Below are 27,001 nucleotides of genomic sequence, written 5' to 3'. Positions count from 1 at the left end.
GGGTTAAGGATGTCTTGCCCGTACATCGGATTCGGCTTTAGAGCGTTTTGTAAGGACGTCGTCCCCAGTGCAGTCAATAGATGTCCAATGTCATGCAAGTCTCCATCAAGGGCTGAATTATTAGTGTCGTTGCTGCAGCTGGAAGAAGTTTTTGTGTTGGAACTATCGGTGTCATCCTGGTCCCCGTACGCTACAGCATATGGTGTACAGCAGGCACCGCCTTCTTCCTGGTATCTGACAGCATACGGCTGGACATCGTCCTCACTCAGAGTTGAACTAGAGGCGGCTTCATCATCTTTCGGATATGCAGACTGGATGCTTTCGACTGGATTCAAGGCTGGTTCCGGCTGTGTATGGGGCATGTGGACGTTTTGTGGATGCCCTATATTTGGATTGCATGCATTTTGTAAGTCAGGGTTTGGGGTTTCTTCCGTATACATCAAACTTGGACTCCGGGCGTTTCGAGAGCTCTTAAAATCTGGAGGGAGGGTGTCCGAAGGGTGCCGAATGTCACGTTTGTCGCCAACATCACTAATAGATCTAGAAACGAATGTGTTTGCGGTGTTTGGGGACACCTTGCCTGCTGTGGAGGTGCCAATGCTGCCTCTCGATGCTGTCTTTGTTTCCTGTAAGGGTTGTTTTCTTCGCACCCTCTCCGACATTGTCTTGATGAACACTAAGTCATCCCGGCTCATGCATGTAGCTACATATGCTTTAACCCCGGCATCATCGGTGCCAGTGGCATCATCGAATGCTTGTTCAGTTTCCATTCCAGCATCACTTTTCACAGACATGACATCAATATCATAGTCACTATCGTTGTCTTCGTCATCTCCCTTGTATCCGTCACTGTCAACTTTCCGTAGAGTGTTTCCGGTTCCGGTTTGCCGACCTACTCGCCTCATACCGCCTCTTGGGACTATTATTCAGGAAAGTTTGTGGCGACTCGTCCAAGTCGGGGACGTGGTCTTCTTCCATGAAATATTGTAGATGTATGTGTTTTGTAAACTATCGACGGTAACTTCTGGTGACGGGATATGACCACTCCAGCCGCGCGGTAGATTTTACCCATCATATCAGACAATTTTCTCCTCTTCTCAAATTGCTTTTTCTCGTCCGTAATAGATTCAGTACATTGATTGCTTGTTATTGCGCTCATTAGTATACATTATTTTCTTTCTCTTTCATTTGGCAGTTAGGATCAGACCTTGCAAGTGAAGAGGGGTGTCGATAACAAGTTTTTAACTTTATCTACTGTGTGTACTTCAGATGCCCACACTTTTTAGAACAAATACTGTACATTTCCTTTTGCTTTTCTTTTATATTTGTTCTACCCCTCCACCTGCGAGCTCTTCAATGACATTTTCGGCAGCAATGCAGGCAGATGGGGGTCTTTTCAATACTTGCACAAATCATAAAGAATCATCAGCCGATACCCGTAGGTCGCGGAGCCTTTCGTAGGCTTTCAGGTAAAAAATGCGCTCGACTCTCTGGTCATTTTGAAATTTGACGACCTTCTCGCGATCAGCAAATTTGTCAAAGGTCGTTAACAATGTGACGAAAGGTTTAAAAACTGTCACTGTCGCACAAAGTGTTACCCTTCAACATCACGCTACTGTTTCCAGCTTTTGTTTGATTTTTGTTGCTGCTTGACCGTGATGCCGGCGACGTCATGCAGTCACGAGCACACAACTTTCCACCGAGATATACATAATCATTTCGACCGTGGCAGGAACATCAAGCTCCGACGTACAATAACATCAATGAAGTCATTAATCATGTTCCATTACCAGTTGCCGGGCAGGTAATTTTAATCATTGAAACATTGAAGCAATTTCCTTTTTGTTATGATCGTTACATACATTCATGTCTTAATAAACAAGCCATGTTTGGATGCTTATGAATTCTGGTCATTATCAAGACTTGGCCAACAACCCTTAACGACCCATTACTGAATTAATTGGCTCTTAGAAAATATCTAAGCGAGGTAAGAAATAAGTAGAAGTTATTTTACCTAAGAAATGAGGTGACATGCGCCATTTCGGCGACCATCTTGGATCTTCTCTCTGTATGCAGTGCCGACGTGCGCCCGATATGCCGTGCCGCTCTATCAACGTAAACTTCACAAGAATTAAACCGCCGTCCTTCACGACTCAAAACTGCCGTTTTTGTTTTTTTTCCCTGCCGTTTTTGGTGATTTGTTTGGCATATTTTCGGCTCAATATGTGCTGCAACTTGACAATTTTTTTGCCGATTAGCCGATTTTTTCGATCTTAGGCTTTGCGTATATGGGGTTCAATAAACAATGGCGTTAATGGGGAAACGGTTTGGGATTTCACAATCCTTTGCAGTTCGCCGGTTTTTGCAACAAAGCGTATTGCAATTAACTGGTTTCTACTGTATCAAATGTTTATTGAAGATTTTTATCATTATTGCAAATGTTCTTAGCATGACTGTAATTTGTGATATATAGGCCTTCTAAACTATGTTTGAAGGCATTTTGAAATACAGTTAGGCATTGTGCCCTTGTGAAAAAGGCACTTTACACGAATTTCCCCACTCCAGCCAAGTGCAAAAAAGCGGCTATACTATGTGTGTGGGTCAAGACTTTCGCAATAGCTGCCTGTGTCCACGTGTATTGCATTGTTGCAATTCCAACAAAAATATTCTATGGCCAATCAACATAATGTATTACACAAGACGCCATAGGTAGCCCGAATAAATGGCGTATTTGGGAAAGTAAACAATACATTTTTGTACACAAAATTACCCCCAAAAATGGATTTAAAAGACTTCTTATAGATCCGAAATATCGACCAAAAACACCTTTTTTGTGATTCCTGTGGTATCTTTTACCTAGAAACCGATTTTCACCGAAAAGTATTGATGTTTGATTTTTTGTCCCGGTCCTCTGAATTAAGTCCAAAAAACTAGGTTCATTTGGTCACGTGAATATAGTAGAAAAGCTGTTCATGGAAGTTGGTTATCATGGCTTATTTGGCTACTACAGATACAAAAAAAACACGATAGCACTTGTTACTCTCGTTGGTACCAAATATCTGCTTGGCCCAAGGACTATATGTGATGAATCGGAAAATGCTAATTGACACAGCCGAGGTTCCGTCACAATCAAGTAGCATGTTTCAATTTCATCCAAACATTGTACAACATGTGGAAAACATTGCTAATTGATATTGCAATATCAGGAGTTGGATTGAAATTGTCTGGCACCTGATACATGAAAACAGTTATGTATTCATTGATATTTGATTGGGATTGGGTTTGCTTCTTTGCCAAGAGAGTAATTATGCCACCACACGTGGGACCTATAGGTAGGGATGACTAATTGAGTTGCGCAGTAGAGCCCACATCCGTCTATTGAACTTTTTACTTACTTTTCAAATAATTTTTTCTGATACTAATTCTGCTCAGAAAAGGTCTAGATTTTGGCCAGTGAGGATAGACGAACGAATGTTTCAACATCTGGCCAAAAATGTATGACTTAGCCATGCCTTGCCCTGTAACTGACCCCTATAAATGAGATGACTCTGCATTCTCATTTGCTGGACTGACCAACTGGGACAGGGGGTAATCTCCAGCTGTAGCTCTTTAAAATGTCGGAGTTAACCTCCAACCGTTTGTGTCCTAACGAACCTGACAGATCCAGTTTTAAAGTGCGGAAAATATACAGTATTTTGAAGAAAATAAAGCAATGTGTAGTTAGCTGAAGTATACACAGAAGATAAATTTGAAAACTTGTTATCGATACCCCTCTTCACTTGCATGGTCTGATCCTACCTGCCAAATGCAAGAGAAAAAAAAGTAATGTATAGTAGCGCAATAACAAACAATTGATGTACTGAACTTCGTATGCTCAAATCGATGAATCTATTACGGACGAGAAAAGGAAATTGGAAAAGAGGAGTAAATTGTCTGATATGACGGGTAAAATCTACCGCGCGGCTGGAGTGATCATATCCCGTCACCAGGACCGTCGATACAGTACAGAACACAACAATCTATAATATTTCATGGAAGAAGACCACATCTCCGACTTTGAACCAGGAGTCGCCACAAACTTTACGGAAAACTAGACCCAAGAGGCGGTATGAGGCGAGTAGGTCGGCAAACCGGAACCGGAAACACTCTACGGAAAGTTGACAGTGACGGATACAAGGGAGATGACGAGGACAACGATGGTGATGGTGATATTGATGTCATGTCAGTGAAAAGTGATGCTGGAATGGAAACTGAACAAGCAATTGATGATTCCACTGCCACTGATGATGCCGGTGTTAAAGCATTTGTAGCTTCATGCATGACCAATGATGACTTAGTGTTTATCAAGACAATGTCAGAGAGGTCGCGAAGAAAACAACCCTTACAAGAAACAAAGACAGCATCGAGAGGCAGCATTGGTACCTCCACAGCATGCGAGGTGTCCCCAAACACCGCAAACACATTCGTTTCTAGGTCTGTTAGTGATGTTGGCGACAAACGTGACATTAGGCACCCTTCGGACACCCTCCCTCCAGATTTTAAGAGCTCGCGAAACGCCCGGGATCCAAGTCTAATATATTGGCAAGAAACCCCAAACCCTGACTTACAAAATGCATGCAATCCAAATGTAGGGCAACCACAAGACGTCCACATGCCCCATACACAGCCTGAACCACCCATGAATCCAGTCGAAAGCATCCAGCCTGCATATCCGAAAGATGATGAAGCCGCCTCTAGTTCAGCTCTGAGTGAGGACGATGTCCAGCCGTATGCTGTCAGATACCAGGAAGAAGGCGGTGCCGGCTGTACACCATATGCTGTAGCGTACGGGGACCAGGATGACACCGATAGTTCCAACACAAAAACTTCTTCCAGCAACGATACCGAAAATTCTGCCCTTAATGGAAACTTGCACGATGGTGGACATTCTTTGACTACAGTCAGGCTGACGTCCGTGCAAAATGTTCTGAACGCGAATCCGATGTACGAACAAGACATCCTAAACCCTGCAGATCCGATTGCCGTGCAAAACGCACCGAATCCAATGCCAAACGCTAACCAAGAAGCCAGTTGTGGTGAGACATGTTTTGATTCACTTTATCATCTTTGAAGTGGCAACTGACATTACCCGCAATGTTTTTGTTAATGTGTGTGTGTATGTGCGTATGTGTGTATGTGCGTGTGTGTGTGTGTGCGTGTGTGTGTGTGTGTGTGTGTGTGTGTGTGTGTGGTGGAGAGAGAGTGTGTGTCGGGAACTAAGTGAAATTGTATATCAGTGTATCACTGCGGTTGTGTAAATAAAAGAAAAGTCAGTATGCTTATGTGCCTACAACTTTTTCATATGATAGTGTATTCATCCATTCATTGCACATTCGAGATCTTTTTGGTTCAATTAAAATGTACTTTGATATATATATGTTTTTCAGTGTGTCCATCTCGCTTGATACTAGCTGCCTTCATCGTAGCGCTTTTGATCAGCACTGGAACTTTTGCCTGGTTATACTTGAGCACCAACGTGCCGGATGATCAAAAGGCAAGTGTTTTATCATTCTACCTATGAGACTTGCTTGTTATAATTTGTCAATAGAGTTTCGCAGTTACCTAAATTACCAGGTATGCCTTGCTTTCATGCTTCTTTTCAGGAGAAGTAAGGTAGTTTTTCGACCCACTCCAATCAAAAGAATATTTACTGCAGGTTATTCATTGTATTCCATCGGAAGAATTTGAATAAGCCCAAATCAAAATCCACACTGCAGCAGATAGGGCAGTGGCATATCGGCGGGTAGCTGGGCGTTACCATTACTGAATGTAGCAGCAACATGCCTTTCTGTGTACCTCTGTCCAAAAGGAAATGCCGTAGACTTTTTTGATAAGTTGCCAAAGATACTTTAATGAGCTACCCATGTGGCTTGCAGCATGGAACTCACACAGACGTACGGTCAGCAGAACATGTTGCTTCTAATAGTAATTGTTATCGCCATATTGATTCGGGTTCCGTCTCTGCAGAAATTCAAGCTAATTGAGAACTAGGAAAATGACGATATCCTATATCTCTTTTCAGCCGACACAATCTGTGAACCCTCCCCACTCTTGTGACCCTGCCTACTCTAGGACTGAGGCGACGGCAGTGCCCGATCCCATGTCTGAACACATGGTAAGCTGCTTTATATCCATTGGCCAGTGGCTACAATAGCTCGCCCAAGGAATGAAGGTTGGAGTTAGAGTTATGACTTTAATCAAAAGGCTCTTGGTTCGAGTCCCTGGTAGGCCTCGATGTTGTGCTCTTCGAAAAGGCTATTTCCTCACTCGAATCATGTGAAAATGAGTAATTGGCTTCGGTAAAAGACGTACTATGAGACGGGATTTAAAGTCGGTGGTCCTGTGTTTGAGGGTAGCTACACCTTGAGGTGGTTTACAAAACAAACAAACAAACGAACAAAGAAAATTATCCATTATCATGAAAGTTTAATGCTATGTTCTTATAAAATTTCCTCTTAGCTTACAAGTATATATATATATATATATATATATATATATATAAGGGTAACCATACGATCTAGCTTGACTTCTCTCATGTATTGTATTTGTCATTATTCGTTGACAGATGCGTTCCGTGAGTGGCCAAAAAGCAGCAATAGTACAATCGAATTCCAGCAGCTCAAAAGATGTCACACCGCCAACATCCCCCAACAGCACACAAAGTGCCACACCGCCAACACCTCCAGACAGTTCCCAGGGTGCTACACTGCCATTGACCACCAACAGCTTACGAGGTAAATGTACTCAACTTCAAAGTTGGTAGAGATGTGCCAGGAAAGCGTGCAAAGCTGTTTCCGAATTCAACATTAAATATAACTTTGTCAAGCTTACTCTTATCATTGGATATCTTATTCCTCGCTAAAGGAAAGACAATAGAAAAATGAACTTGATTACTACTTGCACGTATCGCACCAGCCGACATTCCGGTCCATTGAACCTAGAAGAGTCCTGAGTTATATACATTGCCATGTGTATCAGTACGTCCACCTGTATGACAGACGATTATATCATAGACATGTGAATAGACACTCATTGTAAATCTGAAATACATGTAACACTGGACTGACTTGCTGTTGCAGAAAACTACGCAGAAAACGTTACATTTAAGCAGAAGCAGATCGTGATTGGTGGGAAGGGAAAGGCCCCTGGAAAACTTGACGAGCCAAATGGAGCGACTGTTTCTGCCGAAAATGAGGTATTCGTCGCTGATACATACAACAAACGCGTCCAAGTCTTTAGCGTGACTGGGGTTTTTCTCCGCCTCTTTCCAACCGTCATCCCGGGTGAGAAAGTGCGAGTAATGTACCCTTCCGACATTGCCGTGGACAAAGAGGGACATGCATGGGTAGTGGGGAAATATAGGTTGTGTCCTGACAAGATTTATGTGGTACAGTATAGCCAAGATGGCCAGTCAGTCACCATGATTGACTTGAAGCGAACAGACTGGTCCCCCAAAATCGCAGTGGACACACGAAATAACAAAACCATCGTGCTCGCTTCAAATGAAATCGTCATGTTTAAACCAGACGGTTCGTTCGACGGAAGCTTTGGCAGGGAGGTAGGTGTTCAAATGAAACACGTCACATCAGACAAGGACGGGAATATCCTTATTACAGACCCGTTCAAGTCAAACGTCCACGTGTACAATCACTCCGGGCATGCAATTTTCACATTCCATCCAGTCATCCGCGTTGGACGCAATCGCAGGGAAAGGGATCTCAGAGGCATCTGCACGGACTCTATGGGTCACATCATCGTGGCTAACTGGGCGAACAGTCGGGTAGACATGTTCACAAGCCGCGGGGAGTTTATCCGCACTATCGTTAACATTGAAAATCCACATGGTCTTGCTTTGGGACCCGAGGGTGATTTGGTGGTAACGAATATATCTGACGATATTGTGACAATCATTCCTAGCCATACGCTGCATTAGTAGCATTTGCTTTTTTTGTTTGTTTTCATTTTACTGACAAAAGTACTGACAAAACTGGCTCTAATTGGTTACTTAATGATAAAGGAGAGGGAAGTAGCTACATTAAGGACCAGCCATTGCAATGGTATTAATTGTAATGAAAGTTACACTAGTTTTCTGTAGCGGCAATGGAAATTACAACTTAAAGTGCATTTCTTTTTCAATGAACTTGAGATCTTATCATCATAGTTGCTGGCATGTTTTATATCTATAGAGAATAGGAATAGCTGAATAATTGTAAGTATGTTTTGGTACAAAAATATTTTAGGGGAATTTTTGAAGTCTAGACACGAAGTAACTAGTTGTAACACTGACGAAAGATAGCTGATGCTGTCGGAAACGTCTTACTGTTTAAAAATTTCATCTAGTTGCTTGAGTAACTAATTTTGGCGTATCTTATTACCTGGATGTATAACCTTCATCAACGTAACTAGTTGTAACTCTAGAGATAGGGGAGCTCGCCGTGTTTGCCTTAACAATAGCATCTGATTCATGTTCAAATTATTAATCTTGTAAATTCCAGTAGCTCTAGTGACAGCGTTCTCTTTAAACAAACAATATTTATATATTGCACGTGATAACTTCGCTGTAAGTACTTGCACAAAGCTTATTCGTAAGCTACACACAAGTTATTACATTGGTTGAAAACAATGTTGGTATTTTCAATGTGCGGCAACACAATTGTTATCTGTTTGAGGACATAAGGCATACATAAGCTAGTAGCAATACTTTCGTATGTGATTGCAGTGTTTTTTCTAGTGCTGTAAGTGAAATAGGGCCTGGCCATATTCGTCGTACGATCTTTAGCATTCAATCGCGATCTAGAATCATTGTTGGGACAATCAAGCATGTGCTGTACAAATTCAGCCGTCTTATTACGGAAAATTCTGCATTTGATCTTTGCCAACGATGTGTTCCGTCCCAGAGTTCTTGAAATTTTTACGTCATAAAAATCGCACGACGCTCTACGACGAATCAGAACGCGCCGAAATGAAAGTGCGGTACATATGAAGATGTTTTCACGAATAATTTTTGTCGATGACGACTGGTACCTTCACCATCATTTTTATTCATGATTGCTTCAGTGATATTGTCTGTGAGGGCTGATTGTTCATTTTGATTAATCACAATAAACATTATGCACTGATTGCTTTCCTGTCACGTTGCACGGTGGTGTGTTGTACCATACATGCGTGGGTGTGTTGTGATTTGCATGTTAAGTGCGAGGCAGTCTATCAAAATGATTGAGGTAATTTTTTTAACTTTCGTTTAGACAGAGAAGTTGAAATATTGCATTATTTGTTAAGAGCTCCACGACTTTTGCCATATAATGTAAACTCTTACAATTAACATATCACAAATTTTCTCATTGAATTTGTATATAAAGGGCTTCATTCCCAAAACTATATCAATTATTAATCTACCCAATTAAAAGAAATGTCCAAAGTATGGAGGTTTTAGCTTGGCAGAGGTGCCTATCTCAGTATTTTTTCACTGATGATGCAAATAAGGCCATGACCTGCTTAATTTATGCCTAATGATGTTTACTTTTCGTTAACTTTCAAAGGCCACGAATACAAAATTTGTCTTTGTCACAACTGCGGAATTTTAATGTTTTCAGATAAAAAAATGCTTAATTTTAATATTTTCAAATAAATCATTTGAAGAAGGTTTAATTTCCAGCTTATCATTCTTTTGTGTCAAAAAATCAAGTCAGGACTCTAAAAGCAAAGTTAAATTTCTTTCAAACGTGTTTGCTGTTTGATCTAAACATGGTCAAAAAATGGACATTGACTTGCGGAAACAGTGATTATGGACAAAGTTTTTTACAAGAGCCGACGTTTTGATGACTGTCTATCATCTTCATCTTACGGCGTGACATACACTTTCGTTTGCTGATACAAGACGGGGATGCGCCAGGTCTCCTGTCCGGGTGAACCACCGTATATACGTATGGCTGGTACGAGCTAGAGGCTCGCCAGGCCCCCATCCGGGTGATTTGTAGTGAAATATAGGTTGGGTCCTGACAAGGTTTAAGTGGTACAGTATAGCCAAGATGGCCAGTCAGTCACCACGATTGACTTGAAGCGAAAAGACTGGTACCCCAAAATCGCAGTGGCCACACGAAATAACAAAACCATCGTGCTCGCTTCAAATGAAATCTTCATGTTTAAACCAGACGGTTCGTTCGACGGAAGCTTTGGCAAGGAGAAAGGTGTTTATAATATGAGACACGTCACATCAGACAAGGACGGGAATATCCTTATTACAGATCCGTACAGGTCAAATGTCCACGTGTACAATCACTCCGGGCATCTAATTTTCATATTCCGTACAGTCAGCCCCCTTGGACACGGGGAATGGGATCCCGGGCCCAGAGGTATTTGTACGGACAGCATGGGTCACATAATCGTGACTAACTCAGCAAACGGGCGAGTAGACATATTCACAAGCCGCGGGGAGTTTATCCGCACTATCGTTTACATTGAAAATCCACATGGTCTTGCTTTGGGACCCGAGGGTGATTTGGTGGTAACGATTATATCTGACGATATTGTGACAATCATTCCAAGCCATACGCTGCATCAGTAGCATTTGTTTGTTTTCATTTTACTGTCAAAAGTACTGCCAAAACTGGCTCTAAATGGTTACTTAATGATAGAGGGGAGGGAAGTAGCTACATTAAGGATCAGCAATGGCAATGGTATTAATTGTAATGAATTGTTAATTTGATGGAAATAAGTTGTGAAAGATGCAATAGGAAGTTACACTAGTTTTCTGTACCGACAATGGAAATAACAACTAAAAGTGAATTTCTTTTTCAGTGAACTTGAGATCTTATCATCATAGTTGCTGTGATGTTTTAAATCAATATAGAATAGAAATAAGGGAATAATATGTTTTGGTCCAAAAATACATTGGGAATTATTTAAAGCTTCGACACGTAGTAACTAGTTGTAACACTGACGAAAGATAGCGGATGCTGACTGAAACGTCTGACTAGACTGTTTAAAAATTGTATCCAGTTGCTTGAATAACTATTTTTGGCGAATCTTATCACCTTGAAGCCTAACCTTCATCAACGTGTTTTTAGAGAGAGAGAGGAGCTCACCGCATTTACCCTAACAATAGCTTCTGCCTTAAATTCATGTTCAAATGATTAATCTTTTAAATTCCAGTAGCTCTAGTTTTAGACAGTGTTCCCTTTAAACAAACAATCCTTATTGCACGTGATAACTTCGCTGTAAGTATGTATGCACAAAGCTTGATTGTAAGATACACACAAGTTACGACAATGGTTGAAAACAATGTTGACATTTTTAATGTGCGAGAGCACAATTGTTATCTGTTTGAGAACATTAGGCATATATACATAAGCTAGTAGCAATACTTAAGTATGCGATTGCAGTGTTTTTTCTAGTGCTGTAAGTGAGATAGCTCCTAGCCATATTCGTCGTGCAATCTTTAGCATACAATCGCGAACTAAAAGCATTGTTGGGACAATCAAGCATGTGCTGTACAAATCCAGTTGTCTTATTACGGAAAACTCTGCCTTTGATCTTTGTTAGCGATGTGTTCCGTCCCAGATTGCTTGAAAATTCTACGCCATCAAAATCGTACGACGGTCTACGACAAATGTGACCGCTCAGAAAAGAAAGTGCTGTACGTATGAAGACGATTCCACGAAGAGTTTTTGGTCGATGACGACTGGTACCTTTACCATGATTATCATTCATGATTGCTTCAGTGATATTGTCTGTGAGGGCTGATTGTTTATTTTTATTAATTACAATAAAACACTATGCACTGATTGCTTTCCTGTCACGTTGCACGGTGGTGTGTTGTACCATGCAGACGTGGGTGTATTGTGATTTGCATGTTAAGTGCACGACTGTCTATCAAAATGATTGAGGTAATTTTTAAAACTTTCGTTTAGACAGAGAAGTTGAAATATTGCATTATTTATTTAGAGCTCCACGACTTTTGCCATATAATGTAAACTCTTACAACTGACATATCACAAATTTTCTCATTGAATTTGTACATAAATGGCTTCGTTCCCGAAACTATATATATCAATTATTGATCTACCCAATTAAAACAAAATGTCCAAAGTATGGAGGTGTTAGCTTGGCAGAGGGGGCTATCGCAGTATGTTTTATTACTGATCCCGCAAATATGGCCATGACCTGCTTATCATTGTCATTAATGGCTCTAGAACTACGTACTTAGTATATGCCGAGTAAGTAAACACTCATATTCCAGAATTTCTTTTCCCTCCCCTTCTTCCCAACGTATTCCCGAAGTACACGGATGAAACAGCAATACCTTATTTAAAGATATTGATTTATTTACACAATACGACAATACTAGAAAACTCAAAAATTGGTCACTATAAAGGTAACTTATTACTAACCTACTTGACGTGACATGTTTCTATTCCCTTAGAAAAATACTCCACAGCAAAGCAAACGCCAGGCATCTGTACATGTTGCACCGACCTGTGCATAATCCATTGGGAAAAATCGTCACCCTTAATGTGTTTTTTCATTAGATAGTATCTAGATACTTTGTTTAGATAGCTGCTATGTCTTATATTTTCATAATATTTACACCGTGAAGTTATGTGTCAGGCCAGTTTCATCATTAAGGTGAAATCGAAGTAAACATGCGTGGTGGCACCCTGTTGTGTCTATTTCAGCAGTGACGTATAAGGCTGTAATGGGAAGAAAGGAAATAAATGATGGATATTGGTGGATAAAATATGTAATTAAAATGACAGAACCTATCAATTGGTTGTACTAAAAGGAATAACCGCTTTTAAAGGTGATCACCTTGAAATCCTGCTGTGTCTTATCCAGACGCGCTTTCAGCTGAGGAAATCTCGGCCTGTCTTCAGGTAAGGTCTTTCAACAGGTCACCATTATCGCGTATTTGTTTGGGTTTAGAAAACAACAACAACATGATACTGTATCATATACCAAAAACGGTGAGTTTTGATAGATAACTTAAATCAAGACAAAATAGATGGGAAATGAGCAAACGAGCTAATTGAAAATGTAATTAAATTTGTCAAATTGCAATACAACATGTCATTATCAATGATACATCTTGATCAGATGATCTAACTATTCGTTATTTTTTTCGATCTTAAGTATGGTGATTTGTGTTTTCAGCTTTGGAATGGTACATCAGAGAAATCTTTAGTTGAATTGTGCTAAATGACAGGAACTTCATACTCATACATGATTAAAATCATTATATGAGCTGCATACAACTTTAGGGGTGAAAAGTGCAATGTTTATACTTGTGACACATGTGAGATGAAGGTGAATATCATCAAACTTACATGTAGATGATGTAATTTACATAGTTTGCCTCATTAATGAGGAAACTGTACGATAGCTTCCAAAAAAAACTATCTTTGCAACGCATATGATTTGGAACTAGGGGATAATGAATTCATATAGATTATACTGATAACAGACTCATTTCCAAGTCTACAATGAACAACGGCTGCCAAAACTAATCTACAAATGATATAGATTTCATATTTGTGAAATATGCACTTCATGTAAAAGTGGGCATTTTTAGTCATATATGATTGAAATCAAGTGATTTCCATAGTTACTAACAACATTGGAGAAGCATCGGGGTAAGTGAGGAAAATTATGTTTATTATACTTTCGTTTATTTTTACGTTTTTAAGCTAATCATGATATTGATACTGTTGCCACGACCAATTCTACGGTTTTATTATGGGAGGCTTCTTCTCTTTAGCTTTTTTCTGTTATCTTATCTATTGCCATCTTGGCTTTTTTAGTTTAGTTTGTGTTTTATTTGTTGTTTATTGAGTTAAAAAAATATTTAAAAAAACAAACAAAAAACATTGTGATGAGACAAAATAACTTGGCGAAGGTCGTTAAGATTACAATCCAAAAATAGATATCTTGATTTTTTATTTACACATCCTCATGACACAGAACGGGCTTCTCCAGCCTGCCGCCATCTTTGATCATGTCCATCATCCTCTTCCCGTTCATTCCCTTGTAGGGGTTGTTTTCCTGGATGAAGGACAGAATTGCGGAAATGTCGATACCACAACCTAATCGGTAATCCTATAGAGGTATTTATAATTGCTAGTGTTAGTTTTCTCCAGAGCACCAATTAAAGAGAAACTGTTGAAATACAACCAGGCCCCAGTATGATTGCTCATGAAGGTCCCCTACTGTGTAACTTTGCGAGTGAACGTTCTAAACATTGATCTCGGCGACCTACTTCAGAGAAATTTTAAGAACATAACCTGACTTACCCATAGTCATGATCTCCCACAGAAGGACTCCAAATGACCACCTGTGCAGCACAAAAGAGACCGAGTTGAAAGCAATAAATCAACTTTGTGATGAGAGTACAATCAAACAAAACAATACGCAACAATAATTGAAATCATGATTAACGCAAGATAATAGGAATAAACATTGGTAAAAGGAGATAAGGCAAATAGTTGGATTTCAAGGTTAACAAATACAAAATAGGACAAGCCTCCTGACATTGTTGACTATTCTAAACAATTGCTTTATTCTTGAACGTAACGTTCTTTCGAACGTCACTGCCCTCGATGAACAACTGAAAATAATAAATTAATTTCTTCTTGCCGGGAGAGCGAAAGTAAGGTGGCATAAATGGCGTCTTCTTAATTTAAAACAGTGGGCCTTTCGGCGTAAAATGGCTAAACAGTGTTACATGATATATGATATATTATAAGATATAGTTAGAGTCCATTCCAAGTCATCATAAGGGTTGTTATTGTCATAATTTAGAGATATTTTCAATTTATTGTAATTATTTGTGGAACAGATTTGATACTTTTGAAATATTTTGAATGTGATTTCAACTTTAGAAATATTTCTTATGTTTTCAGAAACTTTAGAAATATTCATGATGTGGAATATAATATTTCCAACAGTTTCTATATAATGGTTACAGCATTCTACCATTATTAACAATTTTTTACCATTTCTTACCATTATTTGTAACATCTTTATAAATAGGTCAGAGGGCTGGGAAGAAAGCAATTCACACATTCTTCACCCAAGTATTGGGAAGAATGCTTTCCACAGAAGACCAAGCAGTGTCCTGCAGTGAAATCTAAAGATCTGCAAAAGTACACAGAAGGGCCGGATTAGCACTTACTTTCATGGGGGCACTCACCATTCTACCATTGTTTACCATTTTCTACTATTTTTTGTAAATATTTCTAAAAGTGAAAGAATCACATAGATATGAAGAAATTATTCTAAATAAAGAAATTCTTGTGCAGTTACTTTCAAAATATTTCTAAATTATCTAATTGAATTCAAATGAATTCATATTTTCATATTCAATATTTTAGAAAAATGCAAAACTATTGTCAGTCAGATATTCTTTTATTAGAAATTTTTCAAAATTATTACAAATATAAATCATACCGGTTGATTGTCTTAAAATATTACATGTCCAAAGTATGAGCTTAACAAATTATGAGGTCATCAAAGGAGTTTATGCTAATATTTTTCATTAATTATGCAAATGAGGGCCTTATTAGCATAATTTGATTCAACGATGTTTACATTCACATGATGTCCCGATGCCAAAAAAAGTATTGAATGTATGAAATTGCCGTCATTTGCCAGTGTGGAATTAGAAAAGTTACTCATTAAGTATGCAAATTAGCCCACATTAGCATATGTTCTATCTATAAACATTTCTCTCTTCCTCAGTTACAATTTGAATAGTCATATCATGGAACAAAGCGGATTGAACAAAGCGGATTTTTAAAGTTGCCTCATTAATTATGCAAATTAGAGTCTGATTTGCATAATTATTGTCCAATCATACTAAGCACCACACAAGCTATCTACATACCAAAAATAATGACCATCCATCAAGCCATCTTGTTATAGTATTTCCTCATTAATTATGCAAACGAGGTCTTCATTTGCATAGTTCATATCAATTAATATTTCTCTCTTCCTCAGTTACATATGTCACATGTTTCAGAGTCCTATCATGGAATTTGGCGGATGTATAAACTTTCCTAATTAATTATGCAAATTAGATACTGATTTGCATAAGAGGTGTCTAATCATGTACATCATCACTCAAGCTATCTACCTACCAAAAATCATTACCATCCATCAAGCCTTTTTTTGAGTTATTCCCTTTTAAAGTCAGACCCAAAACCTGCTCCTGCAGTTCCAAAAAAGCCGCTAGGGGGCCCAAACCCACACCACTTACTCTCTGTCCAACTATCTACCACTCAAAAATAAGTTCCATAGCATGTCCAGAACACGAGATATCAAACCAGGAAGTTCCGCTGCAGTGCCGTAAGAAGCCGCTAGGGGGCCCAAAATCTAATCGTTTTTAGGTCTCATCAAAACCTACCAACATACCAAATACCAAGACAATCCATCAAGGCGTTCTTGAGTTATTCTGTGCCACTACAAACAGACAGACAAACAAACGCTACCCTCTGCATAACCTTCTCGGCGAAGGTAATTATCATCAAACCATCTTGGTGACTTGGAATGGACTCTATACAAGTGCAAGTTTGTATCAAAACCTGCCACGGTACTCACACGTCACTCTGAGATGTGTACACGTTGTAGAACAGGGATTCATATGCCATCCAACGCAAGGGTAACTTGCTCTGAAATGATAAAGGTTGTTTTTTCGTTTAACCTGTTGACAACTCTCTCTCCCTCACTCTCTCCCTCTCCCTCCCTCCCTCCCTCTCTCCCTCCCTCCCTCTCCCCCTCTCTCTCCCTTTCTCTCTCCCCCTCTCTCTCTTTCCCTCTCTCTCTCTCTCCAGATCCCTCTCCCTCTACCTCTCTCTCTCCCCTCCCCCTCTCTCTCTCCCTCTCTCTCCCCCCCTCTCTCTCTCTATAAATATATATTATGTATTATATGTATATATATCATGACATATCATAAGTGACAAGGACTAACTTTAAAGACAAATCGGTCTAAAAATTTCCCTTTACCAAAAGCACATTTATTTTCTCAGCGTTGCAACATGTTTTAACGGCCTGTGCCCTCACCTTGGTGCTTTTCACGTATTCGCTGCTCTCGTAGATGTCCCGCGACAGTCCAAAGTCAGATATCTTGGCCACGAGGTTCTCTCCAAGAAGTACATTCCTCGCTGCTAGATCACGATGCACGCACTGAAATGATAGAAGTCATCGTAAGCTTAAACATAGCGTTTTGATATCGTTTCAAATATCATTTTGAGCTGGCGTGAAGCAAGCATCAATTACTAGCTTAACTTCAATAGATACCTATAGACTTTCAGGACGATAAAGAGTACCGACAAGTATAGTCCTCAACCTTAACCCTATCTAGACCGGGCTTTTTTGAGACTTCTTGGACCGGGGGGGGGCTCTTTCGACCCCCCCCGTCATAACTTCCGAACGGTAAGCTCTATCATCACCAAATTTTCAGGGAGTGATGATCACGTGAAGTTTTATAATTCCTGTAATTTTGGTGACGTTATGACGTAATATGACGTAATTATGACGTCATCGATGTGATTTTATTGGCTAAATAGGGAATTCCCATAATTTCTAAAAATATTAGACAAAATAGTGCGTATTATTGATTTAAAGGTATGCCAAGACATTTGACGTCAGTTGTGACTAAGTTGACGTCAAAACGACGTCGGAGAATGACGTCATGTGTTGTTAGCGACCCCCTGGGATCCGCCATCTTGGATCGGCCATTTTGAATTTTTTAAAAGTACATTTTTTCCATGTATGATCCCAAATAACAATCAAAATAGACTAAAAACATTAATCTGAATGTTTCTGGTTAAGAAAATTCCAGGTTGTGACCAATTTAAAGGCAAAAGAGCCTGTTTATACCGAAAATAATGATTTTGTCCGCCATCTTGGATTTTGAGCGATGACGTCATCAAATTAGCATAATTTATGAATATTAAATCATGGCAGTTACATTAAATCACATGTGATGTTATACATGAAGGAAACTAGTGTGGTTGAGCAAGAAAACATTGGAAACAACTATGTTTTTATCGAAATTAGTGAAATTTGCATAAAATGCCTCTTCAGAAACCCGTTGCCATGGCAACACGAAAAATGCTAAACTTATACTTTTATCATAATATTGTTGCCAACTAAATTTTAGGAAAAGTCACCAAGTTTGGTTGTCCTACCATACGTCGTTTGGCAGTAATACGATGTCAAAGTTGGCGCGGGCACTTTTAGCCCCCCCCCGGTCTAGATAGGGTTAAATTACACCAGTTTTAGCCTGACGTACGCTTCCAATGGTACCTGAAGCTAGATGGATACCAATGAAACTGAATTAAGCTGACGATGACGTACCGTCATAGCTGCTAAATGACTCATACCATTGGCCACATCAATGCCAAATTGGATGAGTTGTTCCATGGGGACAATGGAAAGAGACACCGGCTGATTCTGATACTCAGAAGATGCGTTGAGCTCTTCAGATTTGGAGGTCAACCAGTCTTTAAGGCATCCGTTAGGGGCGTACTCAACCACGATGCAAAGATGGTCTATCAAAGTGTGCAATAAAACACAAAAAAACTACAATTAGCATGACTGAACCGAAAATGTATGATAGTATTAATAAACTGACAAACTGCAATGTTTTTGAGTACCAGGTACGATCAAATGCATTTTAATCCAACGTATTCCAGAATTTATAATTAGTTACGCTTCTGTACGTTTGGGACTGCATGGTGATGTCATCCCCTGTGATTGTACATGTGTAAGTACTTTGCGTTTGGGAATGCATGTCATTATGACATGTATAAGCAGCAAAACTTGTGCTGCATTGCTATGTGAACCAGTCAGAATTGCATTGAAGAAGGTGACAGATGGTCACCAAAACGTCGGTGGAATAAATCTCTTGGTTGTGTAAAAAGAGTCTTTTTTTTATTCAGCTTGAGAAAATGCTGAGAAGATTTTTTTTATCATTACAGATATTAAAATTTGATATACAAAACCCTGCCATATTAATGAACTCACCGCCTGTTGTGCATGCTCCAACTAGGGAGATTATGTTTTCATGGTGGCCGACAGTAACAAGGATGTCCAGTTCTCCCAGGAGGTCCCTTTTGCCACTGTCTGACACAGAGTCTTTATCCAAAAGAACGTAAAATGTTACATATATCGTATGTCATGGTCACTACACATGTCACAGAGATTGCAGTGAAATAGTATGATTGAAAGGTTTTAGGTTTGATATGCATACAACAATGATGTCTTAAAATCTTGAAGAGAGAACCACCACCTACATGTTATTCTGCCTATATCTCATTCTGAAGGTTGCAATGGTAGCGGCGCCGTACTGTTATTCACTTGAATGTAGCAACACCACTAACTGATCTAGATACAGAATGTACTATGAAAATGGGAAATGTTCGCGTTGGTTTTATGTTCGTGCTTTTTGTAGTGAAGTCTTCACTGCGAACACTCATCTCTGTCTTCTGCACACATACCCTCTTGTTTCAACGTTAACCGCGAACTTAAAACGCGAAATTATATCCCGTGTATATTTCCCCTTTTACAGCATAAACAAGATTATCACCGTCAAACTTAAAGGCTTAGGGTCAAACCAACCTTTAAGTGTTTTTACAGCAACAGCTTTTGTCACTCCGCGATTCCGAACTTCTCCAAGTCTCACTTCCCCGAACTGGCCTCTGCCAAGCCACCTTCCAAGCTTCAAGTTCGCTGTAGGGATTTCCCAGTAGTTGAGGGTAGAGATTGAAACATCTGGATGGTTCTTTGAATGAAGACATAATCTTTAGTTCTCGGTGTTTTATTCATATGATAGCCACAAAGGTGTTTTTATATCATGCGATGTAACTACAAACCAAAAAAATCAAGTTCATAATACCGTGCACTAATGATTAGATGTTTGTTAACTCATGTAAGAACATAGTCAAGTTTCAAAAGACAAATTTATTGATTAGAAAGTACTTCGGTTTTAACGTTTTATCTATTCTGAGTTAGTAGTAAAATTATTCAGTTATTGTAATCAATCTTTTATTTTCTATAGTTTAAATCCATACAAAATATCAGCTTGATCTACCAGCATATTCACACAAACACACACACGCACACGCACACACAGACACACACACACACACACACACACACACACACACACACACGCTCATAGATATGCACCTTAACATGAATTCGTTATAATTTAAAAGTAAATAACAGGTAGGAATGTGCAATGAATTGGTCTAATTACCGGCTTGGCTGGGGTCTTCAGCTCCATAAGAAGTGCCGTCAGTCTGGCTCTGGGCCCCGCCTTTGGTATCAGGTCCTTCAGAATGGCGTCGTTCATGCCACGCAGCGCTCTCCCGTCAACGTCATGTTCTACAGATAGTGGCGGCAATTGTCAAAGTCATATCCGTATTCACGCCATAATGGAAATAATGTATGATTTGTCTCCCTACAACGCAGGATATACTCAGTAACACATGGGTTACTAGAAAATGTTTGTGTGAAGATTATTGTGGTAAAGGTAATGTATAGTGACATAAGAAGGAAGACTTACCTTCAAATGTTGCTGAAAGCTCTTCCAAACCATGAGCTTCAAGGAATTTCTTGACGTCATGAACAGTCTCTAGTTGTGATAAACGCCTGTAATCCTTGGGGAAAGAATATTATTTCATAGATAGATAGATAGATAGATAGATAGATAGATAGATAGATAGATAGATAGATAGATAGATAGATAGATAGATAGATAGATAGATAGAGAGAGAGAGAGAGAGAGAGAGAGAGAGAGAGAGGGGGAGAAAGAGATTCCTAGAGAGAGAGAGAGAGATTCCTAGAGAGGGAGAGAGAGATTCCTAGAGAGAGAGAGAGAGAGATTCCTAGAGAGAGAGAGAGAGATTCCTAGAGAGAGAGAGAGAGCTATTCCTAGAGAGAGAGAGAGAGAGAGAGAGAGAGAGAGAGAGAGAGAGAGAGAGAGAGAGAGAGAAAGACGTACATAATACATTGTTGGTGTGTCAATTTATTTTAAGCAAATGATCATTGAGACATTTGATTGAAAATATTTTACCAACCTTCTCAATATCATCCACCGTTGCGTATGCCCCATTTCGAGTTCCGCTCCCGCTTGGTTCTATGTTATCTCCGACGTTGGTCAATGCAAGTCCTCTATTAGCAGTCTGCCCATGGGCTTTCTTCCGTCCATTTTTAAGGTTTTGAAACAATATTGTTAATGACATTAAGGAAAGTATCATCGATACAGATGCTGTTACAGTTTAAGTCACCAATTGCGTTTCGATGAACAAACAGTGTATGAGTATTGGTCTAGATAGTGTTTACTTTTAATCTATAGACAGTGTTTCTAGTTTAACTGACCATTATCAAATAGATTATTCTTTTGAAAGGGATACTTGTTCAGTATCATGATACAGTCCTAGATCCTTAATTGATACAATGGTAGATTTCACGAATGCATTGGCAAAAAATATCATTTTAGAAATGTTCGTTAAGTACAATCATCTAAAGATTATGACTAATAATAATTTTACGGCTCTTGTTGGGAAATTTGTCACGGCAATCATTATCCAGACAATAAAGAATTATTGTATTGATAAAAATTGCAGTGGATAAGTTTTGAAAATGTCGAAATAATGGTAGTCTAATATGACTCACCGGCAAAAGAACATTACGGCGGCAGCAACGATTCCGAGCAGAACAACCGCACAGACTGTTGTAATTATGGCGATAAGGGTTGTACTGTTCGGTGGCTGTGGTGGACCTGAAAATAATACGACAGTCTAAACGATCTTGCTAGGGCTGTAGTTTCCCTATCAACTTGCAATATCAATAAAAGAATATAGAGACTGCTATTTGCTATAATTAGGCGTAAATTCACTTGTTTAGCTTGCTCAAATAGTTAAGGTAAAGTTATAAATGAACCTACCGGTTGACAACGGGTCCGTATATTGACTGGCGGAGAAGTAGGGCTGAAATGATTGTTACACAATTCAATATACAACTTGAATTGCAAGAGCCTGTGACAAATGCTTTCTTTATTGACATATAATAAAAACGACTTTCTCTGCAGTGATGATTTGACTTTTCAAACCGAAGTCCTTTATATCAACGTACCGTACCGTTACAAAACATTATTAGGAATACACATGAGTATTTCATAAGGTATGCAGTACAAACCTGTGTTCCATCTTTAGGTCCATATGCCCTGACAGACGTGGTGTAGGATGAGTCCGGCTCCAGCGGGGAGTTGGTGTACCCCTGGTTATACACGTCATCCGATGTCAGAGCACGCCTCTTCCGGCCGCCTTGCTGAGGTTTACAACTGGTCACTGTCCCATCCCCAATGGTCACTTCAGTAGATTCACCTACTGTGTCCCTTTGGAACAGTGAGATACAACATATAGTAGAAGCTAAAAAGTTTAATCTACCTATCAAAACAATAGTTGCAATCTACCATCTTTCGATAACAGATGCTTTGTAACCTAGTATGTTAAGATTAGACTTCGTTGCAACTTTTATGAAGGCGGCCTCTTACAAGGCCACTACGATTCCAAGTACTAGAACATGGATAATGCATACTGTTTATCAAAGGGATTGTTGCGTAAGAAAGTACTTACAGTGTAAGAGCCATTGCAATGTAGGGGATGTTCTCATCTCCAGAATTCATTGCATCTTCTAGCGTCTTGTACGCCTGTAACATGTCTGGGTCTGGTAGGTTGTCTATACTGCTGCTCTTCACCATCACCACGTGGTAGCACCTGGCAAAATGTACTGGTTTGTTAGCGAGTATAATCCTGTCAATATATATGAATTGATGAATACTAAAAAGTATCCTTGACCTTGAAGGGGGAACATGCAAAAGTTAGTGACCCTTTAGAGCAATCACTGTAGTACTTAAAGTAATTATCATGTTAGGGCACCTTTTTTGGATTTTCTTCATCACCCTTATGATAAAATATCAAATATGTAGTTGAATCATTTCGAAACGTTATCATCCTGTGAGAAAGCTTACCCTATTGGTCCGTTTCTGTCAGATGCCGGTTGGATCTGAAGTGGGAAAGTTGTGGAGGGGACTTTCGTTTCTTCGGGCAACAAGGGTGGTTTTGGCACTGAAGGCTCTGCAAAGTAAAAAAAAAAAAGTTAGTTAAGAAAGCTAAACAAAGATACACTGCATGGCATCCTGCACGAAGTCTCTTTACCTAGTCTATAATCGTTTTGGAATTCAGAGTACACTGCTATACTCACTTCCCGGCGGCACGGTACAGTTGACAGTCTGACTTAAGTCCCCCTCCCCTGTGTAGGTGAAACCTGTCACGTTTATGGTGTACACAGAGTTGGGCAGCAGGTCCAGAATCTCCGCTTTGGTCGACTTCATCAGTCTGATATTTGTAGAGGTTATTGACTTCACGTTGTATTCACTCTTCTCTCTTTCTCCATCGTCAGTCTTATAATGTCCCTGGACATGTACCTGATACAAAAAACGATGAAATAATTCCGTTATTTCCGTATATGCATATGGGCTAGCAGAAAGCATCGCGAAGTAAGAAATAGAAGAAATTTTGGTCTAAAATATTGATAATAGAGCAGAAACGTACTAACAACTATATTTTGTGAGCTACAAGAGAAACGGTAAAATGTTCCTTCCATCTATTTTGGTAGACAGAGAACGACTGATCACACGGACTACAAACAACAATGATTATATTTGATATTCTTCTGTACATATACAGAGTTTAGTCTCTAGGAAGAGTAATTTTTTAACATACTTGATTCTAGATCAAGACAGATGGGAAGGTAGACAGTTGTAATTCAACTTACTTTGAATCCGATGATGTCTCCCCTTGGCACCATGGGAGATGACCAGCTGATGTCACAATGTGTGTCCTCCTCCTGTCTGTTTATGTTCGTGGGCGATGACGGGACTGTTGGAACATTCACAGATGTTGTAAAACATACATTTTCTAACATGAGTCAACGATTTTCTCGAACTGAGAATCAAGATGTAAGAGAACAGCCTCGATAATGCATCAAGCAAAATTAAATCAAGACATGGAATTTTGACAAATTAAGATAAAACTTACATCCATCGCTTGTCCGGGCTGTTGCATTACCGGGAGGACCGGTGTTCCTGACATTAGCCGCTCGGACCTATATCGTTAACGAAGTCGGTATAATTAGGTAAATAAAGAACAACAATACAGTTTTTCTATCTGGTGCAGTTAATAGCAATGCATCTATATTACCAATGTAACTTACCTCCATCGTGTAACTAGTCGCAGCCTCCAGACCACTGAAGCTGTACTCTGTAGAATATTTTGCTACCTTAATCCCATCCTTAACGACATCGAAACTCTCCGTTGTGAAGAGACTGATGACGTAACCACGATTGGGACCGACGAAGTTGTCCGGATCGTTCCACGTCACACGCAGTTCAGACCAGGAAAGGTTAGTCAGTTTCACGTTTTGTGGTACTGTCGGGACTGGGATAAACATAGAATAAAGAAAGAGTCAGACCTTGCCTTGCTCATGAAAACGTTATGTTTCTTTAAAAAATGTCGAAATGTCGAAACAACAGACTTCTTATAATTTGAGTTCTCCGTCTCATACCTTTCTGCGTATGGCATACGACATGAAATACTTGGAAACATCCAAGAAACATCCAAGAAACAATTTGAAACCAAACACAAACCTCTTTCTGGTGTGTTTGATGATGTGGCTATTGTAAGAATCGATGTTGGGGTAATTGTTGAGGACACTAAAAGAAAACAAAGGTCATTATTTTCAGACAAAAATATCAACACTTAGCTTAAAAAATTTGTAAACTTGAAGACTATGATCATAATCATCTCATGGTGTAAGCTAACCCTCCATTGACATGCTCCAGTTTACACTGTGGCGAGCTAATCTTGGGGAGACTATAAACTTTGAGCTCTAATTAACAAGTTTTTAATTCTTGTTCCCAATGATCCTCCAATTAACCAGTGTAAGCTGCCTTTGTGTGCTGACTCTTACAAGTATGAAAGCGAAAAAGGTTAAGTAACTCTTTTTGTATCACGGTAGCACAATGACCCAGGTATATTTGACATTACCACTATTTCTGATTATTTTGTTTTTCTATCAAGTTATACCTGTTACCTATGCATGTTGGGCTTTCTCCAGACCATGCTGTGTCAGCCCGGCACACTAGGCTGGACTTCCCTATCAGCTGGTATCCATGTGCTCTTCCGCCGCTGATGGCACCATTCTCTGGTGCTGAGAGTCTCGGGCAATATTCACAGATGTAACCGTCTGCCTCGTTTATACAGGTTTCGTAACTCTCACAGGGGTTTGGGGAACAGAACTCTGTGGATCGAGAGCAAAATTACAATTATTAGATGCAAGAGAAGCATGCTTGATGACAAGGAAAGCCTAATTGAAGTTACCTGAAAACATATAGTCAGATGTTAGATTTTGACAGCTTGTTCGACTGAGTAAGAGCAGTAAGCTTAACTGACATTTACTCATTTATCTTATATATTTTTCGGCAGGACAACATCATTATTTACTAAACTCAGTTAAACTCAGTAGGTGCGATTAGCTAAAGGGATCAAAGTAAGTTACAGAGGATTGACTGAATTGTTGCAAAAACAACGTACACAACTGAGCTCATCCGAGATTCTGACAATATGGCTCTTCTGTAATGTCAAATGTCATCTGACAATACTGCAAACGTGTTGACACTTCATTTGCATAATTAATGAGTAAATCATGTAATCCCATGATAGCGCTACGCTGTCCCATATGTAATTTATGGCTGGTTAAATATTAACAAATACCAACTATGCGGAAAAGGTCTGATTTTCATATTTGATTTGCACATTTGAAAATTCAATGTCTTTGTGGTTAGAGATGGAAAATTCATATTTGTGACATGTGTGATTTAAAGGTGTACATTATCATACTTAGCTTATGTAAATGTGGAAGTAATGCGCTCAATTAGTGACGAAAGATAAAGATAGAATTCCGCCAAAGAATACGACCCTTACACATGAATGCATTTTATGAGACAAGACCAACAATTGTAATACATCAAACAGTTTACGATCTTCTTTCCATGATCATTGTGCGTATTATAATAGTATTTGACCTAAAATACTTGGAAACATCTAAGAAACTAAACCAAATACAAACCTGTTTCTGGTGGGTCTGATGATGTGGCTACTGCAGGAACCGGTGTAGGAGTGATATCTGAAGACACTAAAAGGAAACAAAGCTCATTGTTTTCATACAAAAATAACAATAATTAGCTTAACAATTCGAAGACTGGAAGACTCATCATCATAAGCTTAAGGTGTAAGCGCACTCGTAAAAAAGAACCATCCCTTGACAGGATCCAGTTTACTCTGTCGCGAGATGGGGAGACTATACAGATTAACCTCCAAGTAACAAGTGTTTGGTTATTGCTCTCAGGGATCCTCCAATTAACCACTGTAAGCTGCCTTTGTGCACTGACTATTAAAGTATGAAATAAAAAAGGTGATAAGAGAAACTCATTTTTTTAATCAAGATAACGCAATTACCGAGACGTACGCGTATTTGACAGTACTGTTAGTTTTGATCATTTGCTGTTTTTTTTTAAATTAAATAATCACTGTTACCTATGCATGTTGGGCTTTCTCCAGACCACCGTGCGTCAGCCTGGCACACTCGGCTGGAATCTCCTATCAGCTGGTATCCATGGTTACAGGTGTACTGGACGACGTCTTCATATCTGGCACCGCCGCTGATGGCACCGTTCTCTGGAGCTAAGAGTCTTGGGCAAAGTACACAGATGTAACCGTTTGCCTCGTTTATACAGGTTTCGTAACTCTGACAGGAGTTTGGGGAACAGAACTCTGTGGACCGAAACAAAATATCACAATCATTAGATGCCAGAAAAGCATGCTTGATGAAAAGGAAAGTC

At 39.4% G+C, this 27,001-nt stretch overlaps 2 protein-coding genes and 1 long non-coding RNA gene across 3 annotated transcripts; all 3 read right to left on the bottom strand.

Moving 5' to 3' along the window:
- Positions 1–14,261: 14,261 nt before the first annotated feature.
- Positions 14,262–21,238, bottom strand: LOC136444807 (fibroblast growth factor receptor homolog 1-like). Its single transcript, XM_066442552.1, has 9 exons — positions 21,117–21,238; positions 20,603–20,696; positions 20,294–20,421; positions 19,654–19,816; positions 19,060–19,170; positions 18,391–18,584; positions 17,092–17,214; positions 16,630–16,700; positions 14,262–14,365 (listed from the first exon to the last, which is right to left on the bottom strand). Exons 3-9 carry the CDS (start codon positions 20,387–20,389, stop codon positions 14,287–14,289), a joined length of 837 nt encoding a protein of 278 aa, XP_066298649.1. The 5' UTR covers positions 20,390–20,421; positions 20,603–20,696; positions 21,117–21,238; the 3' UTR covers positions 14,262–14,286.
- A 476-nt stretch (positions 21,239–21,714) lies between these two features.
- Positions 21,715–24,221, bottom strand: LOC136444808 (tyrosine-protein phosphatase 69D-like). Its single transcript, XM_066442553.1, has 7 exons — positions 24,141–24,221; positions 23,878–23,981; positions 23,305–23,527; positions 23,072–23,177; positions 22,677–22,817; positions 21,986–22,435; positions 21,715–21,820 (listed from the first exon to the last, which is right to left on the bottom strand). The coding sequence occupies exons 2-6, from the start codon at positions 23,908–23,910 to the stop codon at positions 22,165–22,167; spliced, it is 774 nt and encodes a 257-aa protein (XP_066298650.1). The 5' UTR covers positions 23,911–23,981; positions 24,141–24,221; the 3' UTR covers positions 21,715–21,820; positions 21,986–22,164.
- Positions 24,222–24,319: 98 nt separating this feature from the next.
- On the bottom strand, positions 24,320–25,276 carry LOC136444813 (uncharacterized). Its single transcript, XR_010757325.1, has 3 exons — positions 25,195–25,276; positions 24,749–24,814; positions 24,320–24,539 (listed from the first exon to the last, which is right to left on the bottom strand). It is a non-coding gene; the product is annotated as an uncharacterized lncRNA (long non-coding RNA).
- Between the last annotated feature and the right edge of the window lie 1,725 nt (positions 25,277–27,001).

This window comes from Branchiostoma lanceolatum, chromosome 11 (assembly GCF_035083965.1).
Source record: "Branchiostoma lanceolatum isolate klBraLanc5 chromosome 11, klBraLanc5.hap2, whole genome shotgun sequence".
Classification (NCBI taxonomy): Eukaryota; Metazoa; Chordata; class Leptocardii; order Amphioxiformes; family Branchiostomatidae; genus Branchiostoma; species Branchiostoma lanceolatum.
The sequence above is the reverse complement of the archived record's forward strand: the minus strand, read 5'-3'. Positions and strand labels throughout refer to the sequence as shown.

What these genes read in the sequence shown, in the direction of transcription:
- LOC136444807 (XM_066442552.1), bottom strand. Translation starts at nt 20,389, where the DNA reads ATGAACGACGCCATTCTGAAGGACCTGATACCAAAGGCGGGGCCCAGA. An exon ending in TGAAGACCCCAGCCAAGCCG is followed by an intron (nt 19,817 to 20,293) that starts GTAATTAGACCA and finishes CTTCATTCAAAG; the next exon opens with AACCATCCAGATGTTTCAAT. An exon ending in TGGAGCATGCACAACAGGCG is followed by an intron (nt 18,585 to 19,059) that starts GTGAGTTCATTA and finishes ACACTTTGATAG; the next exon opens with ACCATCTTTGCATCGTGGTT.
- LOC136444808 (XM_066442553.1), bottom strand. Translation starts at nt 23,910, where the DNA reads ATGGTGCCAAGGGGAGACATCATCGGATTCAAA. An exon ending in CTGTACCGTGCCGCCGGGAA is followed by an intron (nt 23,178 to 23,304) that starts GTGAGTATAGCA and finishes TTTACTTTGCAG; the next exon opens with AGCCTTCAGTGCCAAAACCA. An exon ending in ATTGCAATGGCTCTTACACT is followed by an intron (nt 22,436 to 22,676) that starts GTAAGTACTTTC and finishes ACTGTTCCAAAG; the next exon opens with GGACACAGTAGGTGAATCTA.